General features: G+C 37.1%; 3 protein-coding genes across 4 annotated transcripts; all 3 read right to left on the minus strand.

Annotated features, from left to right (window-relative positions):
• Positions 1 to 473: 473 nt before the first annotated feature.
• LOC106420259 (transcription factor DIVARICATA-like) lies at positions 474 to 2,452 on the minus strand. 2 transcript variants are annotated; one of them, XM_022693320.2, is made up of 3 exons: positions 2,307 to 2,452; positions 1,333 to 1,815; positions 474 to 1,040 (listed from the first exon to the last, which is right to left on the minus strand). In XM_022693320.2, exons 2-3 carry the CDS (start codon positions 1,776 to 1,778, stop codon positions 617 to 619), a joined length of 870 nt encoding a protein of 289 aa, XP_022549041.2. In that variant the 5' UTR covers positions 1,779 to 1,815; positions 2,307 to 2,452; the 3' UTR covers positions 474 to 616. The 2 variants fall into 2 exon arrangements, with proteins under 2 accessions (XP_022549041.2, XP_013716571.2); XM_013861117.3 differs by having other exon boundaries at positions 1,333 to 2,451.
• Positions 2,453 to 7,109: 4,657 nt separating this feature from the next.
• LOC125578991 lies at positions 7,110 to 8,471 on the minus strand. Its single transcript, XM_048742165.1, has one exon. It carries the CDS (start codon positions 8,469 to 8,471, stop codon positions 7,110 to 7,112), a length of 1,362 nt encoding a protein of 453 aa, XP_048598122.1.
• Positions 8,472 to 17,995: 9,524 nt separating this feature from the next.
• Positions 17,996 to 21,427, minus strand: LOC106420327 (laccase-16). Its single transcript, XM_048742985.1, has 6 exons — positions 20,945 to 21,427; positions 20,526 to 20,677; positions 20,083 to 20,327; positions 19,861 to 19,989; positions 18,819 to 19,754; positions 17,996 to 18,288 (listed from the first exon to the last, which is right to left on the minus strand). The coding sequence occupies exons 1-6, from the start codon at positions 21,047 to 21,049 to the stop codon at positions 18,158 to 18,160; spliced, it is 1,698 nt and encodes a 565-aa protein (XP_048598942.1). The 5' UTR covers positions 21,050 to 21,427; the 3' UTR covers positions 17,996 to 18,157.
• Positions 21,428 to 21,500: the final 73 nt, after the last annotated feature.

Here is a 21,500-nt window from a genome sequence, read left to right on the forward strand (position 1 = left end):
TAGGTTTATGTATATTTATTGAAAATAAAAACTTGATACTTCTTTTTACATAAAATAAGTGAAATGTCTTTGTAAATACTAAATATCAAACACTGTTATAACTTCAAGTGATTGTTGAAACAGATGGCTTGATTGAGACAAACAACGAATAATGACATATTGTAATGCATAAGTTATTCAAACATTAAACGACAAGCTTTGGATATTGGAGATGACCAAGTTTGTGACTTTTTGAACCTTTTGGCTGCAACTTGTATAACAGAAATAATTTTATTTTTTTGTGTGTTTTCCATCAACAACTAACACTTGCGCACACTATCTAATTTTAATTGTGATTATGCATATGGAGCTAAGTAATGTTAATAAAATTAGCTAAACCTCATTTGAATCTTTAGTTGTATATTAATGCCTTAACGTTGTAGGCTTGTAGCTGAGTAGCAAAACATTTACCAAACTAACTAAAAAATTAGGTATTGTCACGAAACATTTATTAACTATTTTAAATTGGAATCAATCAACACAATGGACGTTTATTATACAATTTTCAAATACGATTGTTCCGTCCATATGAAAAATTAAGAATTTAACTTACACCCAATTAGAGTATCACAACTTGCTATAGCTGAAACATTGTGCTCTGCGCGTCGTAGCAAGAATCAGCGGTCGTGTTAAACGGCCCTAGCATAGCCTGGCCGTACGAGTTAACGCCACTAAGAGCGTTACCTATCGTTATATTGAAAGCGTCTGCATGAGTTCCAGTATTGTCCATTTGGCTCCAAGGAAACCCGCCTAGTCGTGAATGCTGTTCTCGTCCAACCAAGGAGTTCTTGTTCGTCTCCAAAGAAGCTTCGTCCTCGAGATTTACGGTGGTTATATCGTGAATGCTTGCTCGTCTCTTGTCTTTGCCGCCAGAGTGTTGCCTTATAAAGTACTTTTGGGCGTGACTAGCGACTTGCGTTGGCGTTCTTGTAATAACAAAGTTCCTAGATATGTTCCTCCAATCCCCTTTTCCGTATTTCTTCAAACCCATTAGAAATAACCTGTGTTTTTCACCAAAAAAATGGATCACATATATTTTCATAAACATATACATTACAATATACAAAAAATATCAAAATGTAACTAATTAATAAATAAAGCAAACTACAACTTTGCATGCGTCTCTTTAAGTCCATTAGAAGTAGCCTGAGTGTGACAAATATCGAGTTAAAGATATTTTCATAAAGTTGTACATATTAAACACAATGATATCCAGTTTTTTTTTTTCTTAAACTAGTAATGTAGATGTTGGATCTTTCATTCCCGGTAAACCGTAAAAGAACAGAGGCTTACTTGTGTTCTTCCTCCGTCCAAGGAACACCTTTCTTCCGCTCCAACTCCGGCGATCTACCGGCCGGAGACCGTTTATTACCAGCCAGATGACCCGGTTTCAATCCGTTACATCCACCTCCACCACCGGCCCAATCCAGAGTGAAAGGCGGCGAGGTGATGTAACCGGGAACAGGGATTAAACCGGCCTCGATGTTGCTGACGTCAGCTTCCAGCTCGTTATACTGTCTGATGACATCACTCACCGTCTTCCCAGGGATAACCGCAGCTACGTTCTGCCACCGATCAGGGGTGTTATCGTCGTAAACCGCCAGAGCATTCTCGAACGCCTTATTCTCAGCCGCCGTCCACGTGGCAGACTCACGGGCAGTTGCCACGTTGCTCTTGGTATCCTCCATGAGCCAGCTCCCACCGGAGACATGTGAAGTTGTCGGTCTCAGAATCTCCATGTCCGAAAAAATTAAAACCTAGCTCTGTTTTTTTTGTCTTTAAGATTTATAAAAACAAAACATACCGACAGAGTTCAATGGGAGAAAGAGAATCAGAGTTCTTGGGTTTGAAGAGATAGGTGAATCAAAGGAAAAACAATGTCAAATGACTTTTACCACACAAAAAAACAATGTCAAATGATACTTCGTTTTTATTTTGATTATAGAAATCATCAGAATATCTTTGAAGCGTCGCTTAGACCCACTTCAAGGAATCTAGAAAAGTTTCAAACTTTTGGAAAAGAGTTGAGAGAATCCATGGTAAAATCTAGGCAAGATCTGGGTATAGCTCTGAGATTCTGCAGAAGAAATCTATTGGTTTTCCAGATTTGGTGGAAACTAAAGCATGAGTAAGTTTATAAGTATCAGAGACTCAGAGTTGAGATTTAAAGATCTGGGTGTGGATAAAATTTCTCGGGAAAATAAACATATGGCTACAAAAATTGAAAATAATAATAATACTGCTGAAGAAGCTACCTTGGAGCTTACCCAATTGGGAAAAACTATAGTGTGCAAGAAGAAGCAAATGAACCCTTAAATAGAAAGAAAAGTAAACGAGAAACCAGTTTCTTTCTCTCTCGAGTAAAAAGGAAAAGAGAGAAGAAGAAATATGCAGAGAGGGAGGAGATGATTTGGGCTTATAGTTCTGTGCTTGAGAAATTATAATTTTGGGTGATGGTGTCTATTTTTACATTACAGAAATTAAAAGATTGGATTTTCTCTTTTTCCTACTTTTTTGTCACGTTGCAGAGTTACATTCATGCATACTACTTAGTAGTAAAAAAAAAACTTCCCGTCTAAAGAAATAAACCAAGGTAACTGAGAATAATGAATAATTTTTTATTTTATTTAATTATATTTTTCATGCTATGTTCAACTCCAAATAAACAGTAGAAATTTGACTCTCAATCAAGAAAAGACAGAAAAATGGGAGTAAAGTAGAGTAATAATCTTCCTTTTCATGATTGGTAGAAAAAAAGTAACTGAGAATAAATTATCTCATGTGTGTTTTTTTTATGTAAATGCGTAGTCTTAGTGCAAATACTGCCGTGTAAAGTTTGATTAACCTGGTCAGATATTTTATCTGTTTCTGACTGAATAAGGCTATGGAGTTTTTATACAAATTAAAAATGAGTAAGTTTATTTTAATTTCACTGTTTTCTCTCACTAAAACATAGTATCTAATAACTAGTCAATAGTAAATTTTTATATTTTCAGTTTATATCTTTTAAAGTAGTATCATTTATTAATTTAACTAGTAAAATAAATAAAAAGCTAGAAAACCAATCTTCATGGAAAAGGAAAAGAAAACTCAAAACATAATGTCTGAGGAATAGTGAGAGTGCAAATTTGCAAATGTGAGAAATAACTCCGGGACTGATATGATTACAACATAATAATGATCGTGAACACACTGATATATTATGAAATACAGAAATAATTGTCTCGGAAACCCAAGAAAATGATTTTATTTATTTAATTTTAAAATAATAAACGAAGTTGACATTTTCTGGGAGAACACGATGCCTCGCAGAGTAATAACAAAATTTACAACATCCTAATTATAATATTATAAAAACATATACGTTACCTAACTGATACTGCTATAATTTTATTTTCACTGATTACTTACAGTTGATATACTTTTATTGTATTTTCACAATTTGGGATTTTGTGTGTCAGATCAGAAAAAAGGAGCCGCCAAATGAACGGTCGAGATCAGCGTTAACTTACATGGCCAAGTTGTACGAAGGGGTCCACGTAAGATGCGCGTTTTGCATTATCATTGGTCGGTCTCCTACTTTAATTGTTTTTCTTTTAAGATCTCGAGGAATCTGTCTTCTCTATTATGATTTGTTGACGTGGCAGATTTACCTACGTCCGATCAATCCCCTATAATTTAATGGCGAATATGCACGTGAGATCTTCGATGGGCTCTCTTTCTCAATCGGTTTGGTAACGTACACAGTGACGTTTTGTATAGTCGAAATTTTACTAATCTGATCTATGTTTCAAAACATAGCTTTTGGAATAAAATAACGAAATGAGCGTTTAAAATAAGAAAATCAGATCATAAACCATACAATTATAGTATTATTAACCATAGCTTAGATATTTCAATTCATCACATATAAAATTTTATAAGTCTGTCTTCTGTTATTTGGTTGGTTTATAGCATTGATACAAGATAGTTTACATGGTTAATCACTAAAAGAAACAAAAGTTCATTTCACGATAGTAAAGGAAGATTAAGAGTCTCATCACAGAAGACGTTTACAAAAACACATCAATCACGGTATGTTTATCATCGTGGAGCTCAAGATAATCAACCAGTCACCTTTCCGGAAAATTGAAATGTACGATTAATTGAACCCCAAAATGTTCTTCATTATAGTAATCATAAACCCATAAATGATTTAAGAAGATCTAAGATCTAATCAAATGACTGTTTTATTTGACAACGTTCTCTTCTGCACAGTGCTTAATGAGACTTGCAGTTTTTATTTAAATATTGCATAGTCTCCCAATAGTTGACCGTAGCATGAGTTGTCCTTTATTCAAAATACATAATGAATCATTAAAAAAAATGAATATTTTTAAAATGTACAATTTATTTTTGTATGAAGAATCTTGGAACGTGTCAATGAAATCCATTACCTATCGAGTTTACTACAACATAGCATTCCTAATTTCACGGATCGCATAGATATGTCCTAATTACAGTGTATTAATTGATTATATTTTAGTCAAAATCATTATATTTTATGCCGGTAAGCTTTCTTACGTACCATACCGTACTTAGAGAATGTATTATATATTTCACCTTAATCAAGTTCAAGATGTTTATAATCACCTTGATTATAAACTATTAGAGAAACAAAACTTGTCCCCCTATAATGGTATACATCTCGTCTGATGGTTACGGCTAATATATGGAGTATTCAGTTGTATAATTAAATATATGCTTTGGAAATATAATTATTCAGTTGACAAAATATTACAGACCTAGCACCTTTAAATCATCTATATCATGTCATATTGAAAAGGAGTTTAAAAGTGATCATATCACTATAAATTAAATCGTCATTTCTAAAATCTTTCGCGCATGTTTTATATATGAAAAATTGCTAAATCATAGTAAAAAAAAAATTGCTAAATCAATTCTATGTATGAATCATGCAAGGTTACCAAAAAGTGATATCATTTCAGAATATATATATATATATATATACAAGTTTTTTTTTGACTAATATATATACAAGTTTATTAGGGCCTATTGATGGTTTTATATAGGGAGGATGCTTACATCTTTAGCGTATTCAAATATAATAATATCTTTTATATAATGCCTCTTTGGACTTTCGAGGAGCTATATGCAGAGGGAAGGTCTAAATGTTGAAGACACATGGCAAATAATTGAATAGTAGTTTTTGCCATTTCTGGTGCAACTAATATTCTCTAAACAATGCGTGTCTTCCCATTTATAGAAGTCTTTCAAGTTAAATACTCTTTATTCATTTGAATACTTTAGGATTGTTATTAGTTGAATATTATTTCAAACAAGGAATAAGTCAGAAATCTGTTTAAGCATAAATTAAAATCAAACTAATTAAGTTTTTGGTGCACCAAGGGACAAACGTCCTGCGAAATGGATGAAGCAGCCAAAATCATTTGGAATCAATTCCCTGACAATTTGTTTTATTTCCTCTTGTTAAACTATTATGATAATGATTATCAAACAAAAAAAAAACTATTATGATAATTTGATGGAAATTGTGATTCCAGTATAACTGGAAAATACATATATGCACCTGTAAATGCTATTTTATTCATATGAATAAACAATTGTGTAAGGATCCAATTAAATGATTACATACATGAAATCACCGTTCAACATCTTATATTTTTCCTAGTACGCCCTCTTGTGTTACGCTTCCACAATTTGCTACATCAACTTCCTGTACCATTTCAGTACTTTGGGTTACTAATTGTTGGCGAGTTAAAAATAATTTGAATTATCACTTCAAGAAATACGGATTTCAGCTACCAAAATTTTATTTCTTAAAATAGCAACGAAATACCGACTATATATTATGTAAAAAAATCAAGGGACATTTGCTAAAACCAACCCAAATATTCAAGTCAAATGTAAAAGTATACTCCACTTTCAGTCAAATGCAAAACCAACCTAAAAGAGTAGTGAAAGTACTATTTAACCCTTATGACCAAACAAAAAACAGAAATGTATTTTACGTTTCTATCCTTTGGAAGTCTACACGTAATAAAAGAAGTCTACATATATATAGACTTCCTACGAAGTCTACTTTATATACTTGTTTTGTAGTCTACACTCTAATTTGATCTAATAATTTAATTTTAAAAATGTATAAAAATAATTATTGTGATATTTTTAACTAATCATCAATATAATGGATAATATGAAGTAAATAAATTAAAATTTCATATAATCGAACAATTTTGAAGAATATATACTAATTTGGTTATCATGTGTTAGACTATGTTCATAGTTTACAAACAAAAGGTTCTAACATGTTATGTCTTTTAGTAGTTGATTTCAAAGGGTTAGATTTTAGATTTTGTTTTTTTTTTTTGTTTTATTAACTTAAATCTGCATATTAATGTTTAGTAGTTTATATTTTGTATAAATGAGACTTTTTGATTATCAAGCAAAACATTTAGGGTTTGAGATTTGTGGTTTAGGGTTTCGTAGACCTACAATAAAGTCTATTTATCTGAAGACGTCTTTTTCAGTCTATATTTTTCAATTTGTTTTACAAAAAATCATTATATTTAAACTAAGTTAAGTTCCTTACGAATAAAAAAGTGAAATCATATACTATAACTATTAAAAAATAAAAAAATAAATCTAATAAATCATATATTAAAATTATTAAAATAATAAAGAATAAACAACAATAATTAAATTATTATAGTAGACTTCCAAAAAGGTCTACTATGTTAAGGTAAGATCTACTCCAAAATTTTAATTTTAGTAGACTTCGAACGAAGTCTACAGTATCGTAAATTTTAACCTAGTTACATTTTTGTCTCCCTATATAAACAAAATTTATACAATATCTCTCTAAAGTGGCTGCACAAGTTTTTAAAATTCTCTCCCTTCTCTCTAAAACTTTCTCTCTTCTCTCTAAAATTCTCTCAATTGTTTCTAAATCTCTCTCATTATCTTCTTTCTCTCTAAAATTTTCTCAAGTCTTTCTCACAATATTATCTTGTCATTTTTTTTTTTGGCATCAAAAACTCCATAATTTATTAAGAAAGCTCCGAGTGGTTGGTTTGAGCCATCCAGCAAGGGAGTCTAGAGTTTACATGGGAAAAGATAACACCACGGGCTCGAGCACCTTTTGCAAGGCCATCGGCACGGACATTGCAGGAACGGGGAATAAAACATAAGGAGCAAGAATTAAACATAGAATGCAGATAGTAAAACTCTTCAAATTCGACCATTAAGGATGGCCAGTCTTCTTCTTTTTCGTCTTCGATGATCTTGACCAGTTGTTGACAATCAGTTTCAAAGGTCATATCTAGGTGGTCCAGTTGGAGTGTGGATTTCATGGCCCACAGCAGAGCGTGAAGCTCGGCGTGTAGGGGGGTTAAGCCTCGGTTACTAGTGAATGAACCAAAGGTCTTTTCCCCATCCCTATCCGTCAGGACCATACCTCCGCCAAAAAGTGCGTCGTCTTGGTGCCATGAGGCATCAAAAGAGCAACGGTGGCCGAGGGGTTGTGCGCTGGTTTGAGGCAAAAACTCTTCATCAGCATGAGCTTTATGTATGATCTGTGCGAGCCTCCAGTTATCTGCTTCAGACAAGGCGATCTGGACAGTATCAAGCGGAGAGATGTCTGCTCCATTGAAAATTTTATCGTTTCGGGCTTTCCAGATAAACCACAAAATCCATGGCACATTATCTAGGATCGAGGACGGGACGCCTAGTCCTTTTGCCGGCCAGAGGAGATGATTGAGGTTACTGTAAGTCGATGAGCTCGGGAAAAGCCCCGGAGAATGAGGTATGTGAGCGAGAGCCCATGTCTGGGCAGAAGGTGGGCATTCGAATAGTAAATGGTTTACTGATTCGTCGTCGGCGCCACACCTTGGGCAGTATCTGTCTATACTGCAGTGACGGTCGGAGAGACGACTGCATACGGGGACACTATCTGATAGTGCACTCCAAATGAAGTGTTTAATCTTTCTCGAGGTCTTAAGAGTCCAGACCTTTGCTTTTAGGCAGGTAGTACTAGGCTCGGAGACAGACGGGAGGGCATGTGCGGAGTCGAGTTCTGTCGCGAGAACATACCCCGACTGGACTGTGTAAGCTCCAGACTTTGTGGGAGCCCAACAGTAGCTATCAAGGCGCTGAGTTCGGGGGATACGCAGGCTCATGATCAACGGCACATCTTCTTTTGCGATTATGCTTTGGAGCCTCGTAAGGTTCCAGGCATGGGACGTCGGGTCAATAAGATCGCTTACTCGAAGGTTCGGGTTGAAGGAAGGACCGCAGGGAGTAGCGGGTCTTGGCTTGGCATCCGGGAGCCAATTATCAGACCAGACCATGGTATTGTTGCCCGTCCCAATTGATCTCCTTAAGCCGGCCTTCAGGAGTGGTTGAGCCGCCATCAGACTACGCCAAACGTAAGATGGCGAGCTTGCCCTAGTAACGTCCACTGGAGTCGAGAGGCGGAAGTACCTGCCTTTTAAAACTCTAGCGAGAAGAGACGATGGATATTGGATTAGTCTCCAGAGTTGCTTCGCAAGTAATGCGAGATTGAAGTTTCGAAAATCGCGGAAGCCGAGACCTCCCTTCTCAAGGGGGGTACAAATACTTTTCCAGGCAATCCAGTGCAGACCTTTGTTATCCTGTTTAGTACTCCACCAGAATCGGGAGATTGCACTGGTAAGTTTTCTAGTAATCTCTAGAGGGAGCAGAAAACATGACATGACATAGGTAGGGAGGGCTTGAGCAACGGATTTGATTAGAACTTCTTTTCCTCCTTTAGATAGGAGTTTCCCAGACCATGAGTTTATACGGTTAAGGAGCCGGTCTTGGATGAAAGCAAAGGCCTGCTTTTTGCTGCCACATATTTTCTCTGGCAACCCTAGATAGACTCCCATACCACCTTCTTTCGATATTCCGAGCGATCGCTTAAGCTCCGATTTGATGTCCGGAGGAACCATACTTCCAAAGAGCATGGATGACTTGTTTACATTCAGCTTCTGACCGGAAGATAAGCCGTACATGTTGATGATCCTCACGAGTTCGGAGCATTGCTGAATGTCTGCTCTACAGAAAAAAGACTATCGTCGGCAAATAAAAGGTGGGAGATTGGTGGGCTGTTTCTGGCGATTTTGAGTCCAGTAATTCTTCCTTCCCTTTCCGCCCCTTGGATTTGAGAGATAAGAGCTTCCGTTAGGAGAATGAATAGGAAAGGCGAAAGTGGATCGCCTTGTCGAATGCCACGGGATGGTGTAATCTTTCCTTTTGGTTCTCCATTTAGCAGGACTTGATAAGAGACTGATGAAATACAAATTTTGATCCAGGATACCCATTGCGTAGAGAAACCTAGTTTCAGGAGAAGCGCTTCGAGGAAGGACCATTCAACTCTATCGAAAGCTTTGCTCATGTCCGTTTTGATAGCAACAAACCTCGATCTGCAACCAGGGTTGGTTCGCAAGGCGTGGAAAGCTTCGTGTGCGACGAGAATATTATCTGTGATCAGACGTCTAGCCACAAAGGCCGATTGAGTCTCCGAGATTATTTTCGGTAGGCATTTCTTCAGGCGCTTGCTCATGAGTTTTGAGATGACTTTATAAGAGACATTGCACAGGCTTATTGGTCGAAATTCAGCCATTTCCGATGGTCTCTCCGTCTTGGGGATGAGGCAGATGTTGGTTTGGTTTAAACGGGGGTCCATGGTGCCAGTCAAGAAGAATTCCTTCACCGTACTCCGTACTACCTCAGCCGTAATTCCCCAATATTTCTGGAAGAAGAGACTTGTCATTCCGTCTGGCCCGGGGGCTTTATCGGGGTTTATGTTGAACATAGCGCGTTGGATCTCATCATCAGATGGAATACTTGTAAGGGCTGCATTCATGGCCGGGGTTACTCTTGCAGTAATGTATTGTAGCGATTCCTCAAAGTCTGAGGGATTTGATGAAGTGAACAAGGTTTGAAAGTACCCAGTCGCCACCTGTTCCAAATCTTCATCGGTATCGGCCCATGAGCCGTTTGCCCGTCGGAGTCTAAGAACCCGGTTTCTTGCTCTCCGCTGCTTGGTAGTAGCGTGGAAGAATTTTGTATTGCAGTCTCCCTCTCGTAACCAGTTAGCTCGGCTCTTTTGTTTCCAATAGAGTTCTTCATCTCTAAAGGCGGCGCAGAGATTCCATTTAAGGTTCAGGATCGCCTCATTTGAGAAATTGTCATCGAGTTGGGCCTGCTCGAGCTGGTCTTTGATTTCTTCAATCTTCTTTGCCGTGTTAGAGGGGTTAGCTCTCTTCCATCGAGATATGTGCTTTCTGCAGAGCTCAATCCGGTCATGGAGGTCATCACGGTCGAAAGCGCTTGGATCATTCCAGCCATGGAGAATGGTTTCACGGAAACCCTCTTTACCAATGCATCTTTTGTCAAATTTAAAACCACGTCTGCCAGTTTTCTTACCGGAGAGAAAACGAGAGAGGATGGGGCGGTGGTCTGAACCCCATAGGCGAAGATACTCCACATTCGTGTGGGAAAAATAGTGGTGCCAATCCTCATTTCCAACTGCTCGATCTAGTCTGCATTGCACTTTGCCATTACTTCTATTGCCTACCCAAGAGAGAGGGTTGCCTGAGTATGGGAATTCAATCATTCCGCAATTTGCGAGCATGTTCCTGAAGGGTAGGAAAGAGGCCTCACTACGCTTGCGTCCACCCTTTTTTTCTAAGTTGCTGGTAATTTCATTGAAATCTCCAACCATCAGCCAAGCTCCAGACCTGGTGAGACTATTCTGGTCAAGCGTTCCCATACATTTTCTCGGTAATTAATAACCGGATCTCCATAGACAAAGGTAATATAAACTTTATGTCCAGCTATGGTTGCCTCAATATCGATCATACGATTATTGGAATAAAGAATAGTAACATCAAGAGAATCTAAATAGAAAAGCGCAAGTCCACCGCTTCGCCCTTCAGGTTCCACGGTAAACAATTTATTATAACCAAATTCAAATTGAAAATCCTGAAGAAAAGAATAACTATTTTTTGTTTCTGAAAGAAAAAGAAAAGAGGAGTAAAACAACGATGCAATTCCCGGAGATGTTTCTTGGTCAGGTAAGCTCCGGCTCCCTGACAATTCCAAGCTATAGCACTCATATTCTCTTACTGGGTGGTTTCTGGGACACCACCGAACCTGAGAGAGACAAAGTTTTTTTGCTTATAGCAGAGGGGAACACCTCATTACGAGGGACAGCAGAGGACATGACAAGAGAATGATTACCCGAAATATTACGTTTTCGAGGTGAGCTACGAACACGGAGCTGACTGAGCTTTTTGGAAGCCTTTACCGCTTTTGCACCTTTCAAATCTGGGCTTTTGGGGGCATGCTTCTTGAGATAACCTTTCGCAGAAGGCAGAGTAGGAGGGGCTTGGTATGGTTTGCTCCTGTTCGGGTTGGTTACGGTTTGGGCTCGGGTTGGCGCCAGAAGATCCTCCTGCATAACAGTTGAATCCTCAACATTTGTTGGAGAGAGCTGGGAGATGGCGTCGATTTTTTCCGCAGCCTCATCAGGTATCTCGTCTAGGAGGTCATCGTTTTCCATCATTTCAGCATCCATTTCAGCAAGTTCAGCATCCTTGGCCAGACTATCGACCAGAGCTATCTCTTCTTCAGTGAGAGTAATATCCAGCTCCTGATCAAAATCGATATCAAGCTCCATGTCTTGGGGATTGGGGTTCTTATCCGTATGCTCAGGAGGAGGAGCCGCAGTATGCGGTGTTTTGATTGGTTGGCGATCTAATGTATCAATTGCTGGTTCTCGGATGATGAGGGTAGAGGATCGGATACGTCCTGGTTCACGTTCACGCGAGGTAGGAGTATCAGTGATAAGGCCTTTCCCCTTGATACGTCTTAGACGTTCTTCATCGGTTTCAGCAATTGGGCTCTTTGGCTGATCTTCCGTGCGTAATTCACCCAGTTCGAGGTGTCCAAATTGGTCCGAGATAGTTCTCTGGGAGTCTGAGACAGCACGAGAAGGGCCTTCTTGCTCCATATGAGGAGTGCGAGAAGAGACTGGCACCATATCAGTGGAAGGGATTATCTTCGGGGGAGAACGAGGGCGCCATTCACGTGTAGCCTGTTGTCGGTTGCTTGAGTAACGTCCATTGTACGGCATCGGTTGCTTGTTCTCTCTGTTCTTTTGGGGGTAAGGGTTCTCTCTACGTGAAGTACGAGAGGAGTTGAGCTTTCCATATGCGGAAGAAGCACGCGGCAGTATTTCTAAGCGTCTCCAGACATCTTCCTTACGAGTGTTGTTGCGATACGAGTTGTCATTATCTCTTGGATAATCTTTCTGGGAAGGGCGATACGCTCTGGTATCACGGTGAGGTGAGTGAGCGTGCCTTTTTCCTTCCCTGCGATAGTCGCGCTCAGATAGGTTGGATGGAGAGGTCCTCTGTCGCCCTGGAGGGGGTGAATTGCGTTCATGGAGAGGGGAACGAGGCCTTTTCAAGTTCGGGACCCGACCGTCGTGTCCCGTCTGGATAGATAGAGTGTCCCCTTGGGCGTTGATGATTGCTCGTTGTTGTCGTTTAAGTTCACGCTCCTCCGGTGTAAGCTGGGGACAAACATTCTCATCATGAGAGATCATATGACAGGTATAGCAGGATCGGTGGAGGCCCTCATAAGAGAAGGAGACCCTTCCGATATCTCCATTTGGAAATTCGATGCGGCGTTCAAACTGTATGGGCATGTCAACATTGACAGATACTTGAATCCTTGCTCTTTTTGAATCGAGGGAGACCCAAGTTCCCAAGGGCTTCGAGATTGCAATGAAAGTCTGATCATTCCAGAAGTGCACTGGGACTCCTGTTACACTGATCCAGAAAGGGATTGTATTGGGAAAGGATTCACTGGTCAAAGGTTCCCATCGCTCGAGTGCGAAACTCCATTGGTTAAAATGGCAAGGACGCTTGTTTAAGACGGAAAGGAGGTCAGCTTCATTGTCAAAATCGAACTGGAAACGCCCATTGCCAAGATTGATCCCTCTAACTCGTCCCTCAACATTCCAGATCCTGTTACGAGGGAGAAGGTGGATCAAAGCATCAATGCTTCGTCCTTGAAGGTTAAAAACTCGTCCAATAAGAGTCAGACGGAAGCGATCGGCCACAGCATCAAGATCACAGTCCGGGATTCGGATGATCTCATCTTCCGAGTCAAGCTTGCGACGCACGGTAGAGGGACCACCTTTACGCACGATCATCGATGATAGAGACATGATGTAGGGTTCGCTGAGGCTTAGCAGTTTACTAGAGGGAGGCCGGAGTAGAGACAGACTGAGAGAGAAAACGATGAAAAAGTAGACGTGGCAAAGAAGCCAGAGAGATACGGAGAAGATCTAGACGACAGAAAACACAAGGAGTGTTGGTAGTCTCCCTTGTGAGTCTGGAAAGGCCGGAGGGTCAGATCGGAGAAGACGTCGGGGGCGGGGGGCTTCAGATCTGAGAATCACCTTTTGGGTCGCTAGCGGCTAGGGTTTTCTCTCGCTCCATTTGCTGTTATTATCTTGTCATTTTAGATATTATGATTCATGGTTTTCATCTTCTCCTTTAAAAAATGTAAGTTTTAGATCTATGGATTTTAAATGTGTATTTTTATGTTTATTTCTCACAATATTATCTTTTTTTGGTAGGTATTATCACTCATGGATTTCATCATCTCCTCTAAAAATGTAAGTTTTAGATTAATAGATTTAAAATATGTATTTACATGTTTATATTCAAATAAATTTATAGATCAAGCTCTCGACATTAATTTGCTACTAGTTTACCTTATAAATTCTATTATGTAAAGTATTTTCAGATTTAAAATTATTTTCACATTTCAAAATATATAAATTTTTTCAGATATGAAAATTATTAGACAGTTTAGACTTCTAAAGAAGTTTATTAAAGCTTGCAGACTTCATATGAAGTTTACTAAACCACAAAGTTTAAACAGACTTCATTGGAAGTCTACAAAAATATGACTTTAATTTTTTTTTCTATGTTTTTTAATAATTTTATCTTATTTTGCAGGTATTTTCTTCCATAGTTGTTTTCTTCTCCTCCTAGAAATGTAAGGTTTACATCTATAGATTTAAAATATGTGTTCTAGTATTTATATTCAAATAAAGTTACATATTAAAATTCATATTAATATGTCTTTAATTTATAACTATTTTGTCTATTAAATCATATTTTTAAAAGTTTTTTAGATTTAAACTTATTTCATATTTTTAATGTATTTATTTTCCAGATCTATTTTTTTTATAGAGTAGACTTCATTTGAAATCTACTTAAAACTTACGGCTGGTAGACTTCAAATGAAGTCTACTATCCTTGATTTTTAAGCATATTTCATTAGAAGTTTACTCAAATATGATTTTAGTTTTTATCTTATTTTTCATAATTTTATTTTATTTTGCAGGTATTCTCTTCCAATGTTTTCAAATCATCTTCCCAAAAATGTAAGCTTTCCATATATACATTATAAGATATTTTGTGTTAATAATGAACTAAATTGATTCATACATTATCTTTTTGCTTTGTTACAAGGATGACAAAAAACCATTTTTGAAATATTTTCCAGAACAAAGTATTTTCAAATTTTCTAAATGCACACTTTTAGATATGAAAATTTTCCATTAGTGTAGACTTCAACTAAAGTCTACTAAACAATAACTTTACGTAGACTTAATAAAAAGTCTACTAAAATATGATTTTATTTTTTATCTTATGTTTTTCTCATAACTCTATCTTATTTTGCAGGTACTTTTTCCAAGACTTTATTTGAAGCATCAAGATTATGAAAAATCAAACATACTCAAGAATACTTTTTAATATATTGTTCTGTAATAACTTTCATAATAAAATATTAATTTTTAAATAATTTTTTAATGCATAATCTATAAACATTGTATTCATTTTTAGTTGTTTTCACTTGTATGATATTATTATTTTTTTGTTAGATATCAATTTTTTCACAAGATCTAACCAACCAAACAAGTAAAACCACCATAAGCTAAAATAATAACTAACACACATGTGAGAAGAAGAAAATCTATACAAAAGTTTCCCAAAAATTTTCAAAAATAACACTAATCAAAACAATTTGCAATAAGTATCAAGTGTATAATTATAACACATTAAATTGTGAAATTCATCCAAGACCATTAAAATTTTACTAACATACACTGTAAAATAACTAAATCATGAAAAAATATGATGAATAATACACAAATACACTTTTAATAGAATTTACGACGTAGACTTCAACTGCAGTCTACATTTGTAGATTTACAAAAACGTCTACACTTATTATCTAACATATAGTCAATCCAAAAAATTTTAGTGTATTTGGCGCAGGCTTGATACACAAAGGCGTACAAAGTGTGTCTTAGATAACTCGATCAAGTTCCGTACTTGTCGATTATTCGTGACAGGCATAAGAGGAGTATTTTCCTATTCGGAGTCATTTGTTTTAAATGATGTTTGGTAAGAAATAGGTTAGCACCATCTTCTTAATTTTGTTGTCCAGATCATAATTTTCTTGTGTCATTTCAAGAAGTTTACCATGTGTACAGCCATCATGCATAATGAACATTCTTCAACATTTCCGATTCTTCATCCTTTTCGAATATTTTGTCATCTAAAATGTCTTTGGCCCATGCTTCACACTCGCTCTAAGTTTTCAACCACATCCTTGAACACGACACTTAGTCACATACAGAGTTTTCGTTGTCTTATATGCTGAGAATGTAAATTTATATTCCACAGTCACCGACTTCAGCTTTGAAACAAGCTCAGCCTTACTAGCAAAACTATAAACGAAGACTTACAAATACGTCTACAATTATTAGCTAACAACATTGTCAAATCAAATGAATTATACCTTCATAATTATAAAAAAAATTCTTTTCAAAATCACTCAAACCCATTAGGATTAACTAACACACACTGTCAAACAAAAAATCTAGAAAAAAATTAATGAATAATACACAAATTCACATTTTTATAGATTTTTCTATGCAAACTTAATATTCAATCTCTGAAGATGTAGACGTTCTTTTCAGTTTACAGACGTAGACTGTCAAATAGGTCTACTCTTTGGGTTGGTTTTTGCAATTGACCATTTTACGGATTGCTTTCTATAGTTGAATAAAAGTTGTGATTTTGTACATGTAGACTTTCTTTTCGGTCTACAATTTAAAAAGGTTACTTTTTGTAATTGACCAGAATTCATCCAAGATTTGACTTTCAGAACTAGACTTCATATGCAGTCTACATGTTTGAATTTTTTTGAAAGAGGTTAGTTTTGCAATTGACCAAGTTTGACTTCAAATCAGTAGATTGAAATGAACGTTTACAGGTGTGTAGACTTCTTGTGAAGTCTACTCTCAAATCCGACGGGTTGGTTTTGCATTTGACCAAAATAAAAAAGTAGACTTTATACGCAGTCTACATTTTTTTTTTAAGATAAGAAGACTGCATATGAAGTCTACAATTTAATAAATTTTTGATTGCTTTTTAAACTTTTTGGTCAAACACAAAACTAACCTATTCCACGAAGTCAAAGTTTTGGTCAAATGCAAAACTGACCTTTTATAGACTTCGGTGGCGGTCTACATTCTGTAGAGTTCCGTTGAAGTCTATTTTGAAAAGTCAAAAGTTTGGTCAAATGAAAAACTAACCTCTTTTAGGTAGACGTCATAGTAAGTCTACCGAAAGTTTTATTTTTGTTGTCAAAGGTAAAGACGGAGACTACTGGGGAAGTCTGCGTTAGAAAAAAAATTTGTCTGGTCAATTGCAAAACTAACCCGTGCGTTGACAAATAGACTGCATCGTAAGTCTCCACGGAGGCGTAGACATACAAAACAGTCTACCGTCGCGACACAGATCTGAAAAAAGAACGAAAACCATGTAAATAGTTACCTTTTTCATGTGTAAAGCTCGTTTCCAACCTTTTCAACCGTCCAAACTCCAAATATGAGCAAAAAGAAGCATCTTTAACGATTCACTAATGAAGAAACTCGAAAATATGAAGTTTGTGATTATGAAAATGATAGTTATGAGAGTTTTTTAGATGGAAATGTAGAGGAAATGAGAGGAAATGAAGTTTTTTGGGTTAGAATGAGAAAAAAAGTGGTTGAAAATTGAATTCTAGAGCTTTAGAGCTCAAAAATGGTGGTTCATGGTGGTTGGAAAAATTGATGATGATGGTATTTTTGTAAATAAGAAGAAACGGTTAGGGTGTATTTGGTTTTTTGTTAATTTCGAAATTAATAAAAAAAACAAATAAAAATAGCAATTTTGTGAATAATTCAAAAACATAAAGATAGTATGAAAATTTTATTGATGAATAGTATGAACAAAAAAAAAGGGGTTGGTTTTGGATTTGACTTGAAAATATGGGTTGGTTTTGAAAAACACCCAAAAATCAAATATTGTCGTCTATCTTCGCCAAACAGCAACGAAAATGATTCATGTCCATTTTGTCTCTAGCTACGTAATGAATTACCAATCCATTTAATTAAAATGAGAGCACTCTTTGTATTTTGTTGGGTTTGTATTGTTAGTGTTGTCGACATATTATAACTCGAGTTCAATTGAGTATAGATACGTGTGTGTGTTGTCATACATGTATCTTTCTTTAAAACAACTTTAAGGAACGTACCGACGACCGACCGAACCTTTGGGTTTTGCTTAAGAATATCCGTGACATCTGGCATTTAGAAATCCTTATACAAAAAAAAAATCCTTATACGATTCCGTTGAGCACCGTATGGGTTTACTTTTTCTTTTCTTTTCTTTTCTTGCTAAGTAACTCTACTTGCCAAGTTGCAACGAATTTTTTTTTTAAGGTTGCAACGAAAACAGTCAAAGATGAAAGGAAAAGAAGCCTAGCTAGCATGCATAAGATAAAAAAAAACTATAAAATTTTAGATTTTCCTTTTTTACAATAAAAAACAACAGTAATCATGCACCAACCCCAACCTTTATTTCCCGAAAAAAAAGAATGAATTTGTTATATATAATATAATGTCGAAGTAAAAAATCAACAAAAAAAATTTCCCCTAGCATTTGGGAAGATCGGCGGGTGGAGGAAGCAGTGACTGGTCAGGACCGTGACCGTTGTCCACGACGAATGCCATCTTTAGTCCCCAAGTTGTATGGATTTCCAAGTGACAATGCATGAACCACACCCCTAATATAAAAAAAGAAACAGAAAATAACAACCCAATTAATTAGGCACAAAACTATAGCAAGTTGAACCGACTATTGCATAAATAATGCGTTACAACATTATAAATAATTAATTAATAATATTTGATCGAAAAAGACTAACTGTTTGACAAGGTAATGCGTAACAAGACCAACAACTATGTACCAAAAGAAACCAATATTATAAATTAGCTATACTAGAAGTCTATACCCTTTTTTATAGAACTTTCTCAGTAATTCTATTTACATAAAAACTGTTTCCAGGCATCAAGGTTATTATACACCCCGGCCTAATCCTGGGTTCACGGCATTACATTCATACCTATTCCATTTCGATCACTAAATCGATCAAGTACTTACCTGAGAGTGAGAGAGGTCATATTAGTATTCTTTGTATATTTTCATAGTGACCAGAAGAAAGAATTCACTGCGCCAAAATCACTAACTAATACTAATTTAGTAGAATAGAAAATCCTAATATAATAGAAAAGACCTATTTTAATTATCAAGTACCTGGGTTGTCAGCGATGAATCTGATGGCTGTCCAACCACCAGCTGGAACACCAACGGTGTTTCTCTCAACCGGATCCACCAAGTTAAACCTCTTTGGATCCTTTTCCGGGTTAAAATTCCCTAAACCTCTACCAACCTCAAAGAAGTTAAACCCGTGAAGATGAAACGGATGGTTCTCCGACAAGATCATCGCCGTATTTTGTAGAATGATTTGCACCGTCGCGTTGTAAGGAAGCCGGTACAGCTTTGTACCTGTCATCGTCGCCGCATTAACGCTTTGATCAACTGGTGCCGTATAGTTAAATGGATTAGACGGTTTGGCCGGAAAGTCGTCGGTAAATACGTGTGAAATATTGAAGTAATGAGCTTGTAGAAGAGCGGTTTCAGGCATGGTGAACGTTACGTTGTTTATTCCAGCCACTAACCGAAAACCGTTGTTGCAGCTCGGGCAAGGATTCGCGCCTAGACCCACCGTGAAGAACAAAGAGTGATCAACTGTAGTTGGAACTTTAGCCGGATATTCACGGGAGTTCAAGCTCCTGAGCGACTTTATGAATTTACTCGCAACCAACGTTGCGTTTGGCTGCGGAAGTGAAGCGAGGACTGTTTTCTTGGAGGAGGAAACGGTGTGGCCGATGTAGTGGAGAGTGGCTGTGGCGGTGACGTTGTCGAAGGAGATGGGAGCGTCCATAAACGTTGTGGCGGCGACCATGTATTTGGAACCAGTGTTTGCGTTTGCTGTTAAGAGAACGTTAGTAGTCTGTCCCGGAGCGATGAGGACGGTGTCGGTTTTATAGGGTTTGGTATAAACAGCATCAACTTCTACGACGGTTAACTTGTGACCAGCGATTTTAAAGAAGAGCTCTTCGTTTAGTGCGGCGTTGATGATCCGTAACATGTATGTCTTTCCTGGTCTCACCGGCAAACCATAACCACCTACAAGTAAAAATTAAAGAAAATATTATAGTACCATATAGCTACAGTACTAAGAAAAATTGAAATGGCTAATTACTTTAGGTAATTAAACTGCTTAGTAATTTACTTTGGGAAGGACAATTAGAGATGGGGCCGGAGTGACCATTGATGGTATGTGCATCAGAGGCGTTAGGAGCTGTTCCATTTTTTGTAGCCTCGTTGATAAGTTGCTCCACGTCCGATTTCCACCATTCAGCTATATATATTATAAAAATAGTTATATTTGTGGTGAAGAACATTAATCAATCTATCGTTTAACGAAAATTATGTTTTGGTTTGGGTAGCTCACCAAGAACAATGGTTTTCTCTTTGTAGGGCTTGGGGAAAGGGTATGGGACACCAAGCTTAGGCAAGATGACAATGGCCCCATGCACCGTGGCCCGAAGCCACAATATGTGAGCATGCCACCATAAGGTTCCTCGTTGGCCCGTCAATGTGAAATTATAAAGATAATTTTGCCGCGGTTGGATAGGACATTGTGTAATGTAAGCCGGTCCATCTGCCCAACCTGTCCTCAATTGCCTTACACCATGCCTATACATGCATGGATATCACCTTGATTATTTTTATTATACAGTTATTGTAAGCTAGCTGTTGGGTCTAATTGATACATCGGTAACGTTATGGGTTTGAATTGAATAAAGATACGTAAATTCAAGGGTCGTGTCTCACTAATATCTTTTTTTGGTCAACTTCTCACTAATATCTAAAAAGGTTTTGAGGTTTGCTCACCAATGGATGGAGACGTTGTATTTGACATGATTCACTACTTTGATCAAAACGGTGTCGTCTTCTCGTGCAACAATTGTGGGACCTGGAAATTGGCCGTTAACCGTGACAATAGGCTTCGACGAGCACAGCTTTGTGGTGTTCGTCATCACCACCTAGGCGTGCACACATTTAAATACATCGGTCAGTAGTGTACAGTACATATAGTGCATGATATGGCGTATAACGTATTCATGCAAAATAACCACATATGCACATACTATAATTGTAGGTATATAGTTAAGAAATGAAAATAAGAAAATTATATGGGTCCTTAAACAATCCAATTGCGTACGTAGAGGCCTGGCGTTTTTCACGAGTATTGTATCATTTTGTGCATGCATGGGTGCGTTAAACAATATATGCATGACAGAGAGACTTACATTAAATTTGTAATGTCGGATTATGGAGTGAACGGTGGTTGGCGAGAGAAGAAAGATAACAAAAAGCGTTAGGATGCATACGCAAAATCGTCTTGGAATCTCCATAATCACTGATAAAGTCTTTTTGTCTTGATGTTGTTATGGATTGAATAATGTATGTGTGTCTATATATATGTCAATATGTGTGTATGAGCTATGAAGGAAAGTTTTAGCTGTGGTATGAAGAAAACTGTTGTAATGTCGTTTTTACTTGTTAGGTTGAAGAAATAGAAGAGCCGTGAAATGTAAGCTCTTTAAATGGAATGCACTGGAAGAAGACCTAATAAGAAGAGGAAAGGTCATTGGTTAGATTCGAGAGAGATTAAATATAATGGAAATAAAATGAATGTAAAATTGAAGATTAAGATATGAGATGTTTACAAGTCAAAAGGGCTTAGGTGATCTGGTGGCCCAACCATATTTTAGGTCTAAGTACCTCATCATCTAACTAATCTCACCCACACTTGTTTTTCTTTTCATTTTGCGTCTGATTAATCAACTTTATATAAGTTATGCT

The sequence above is a fragment of the Brassica napus genome, chromosome A10 (genome assembly GCF_020379485.1).
Source record: "Brassica napus cultivar Da-Ae chromosome A10, Da-Ae, whole genome shotgun sequence".
In the NCBI taxonomy this organism is placed as follows: Eukaryota; Viridiplantae; Streptophyta; class Magnoliopsida; order Brassicales; family Brassicaceae; genus Brassica; species Brassica napus.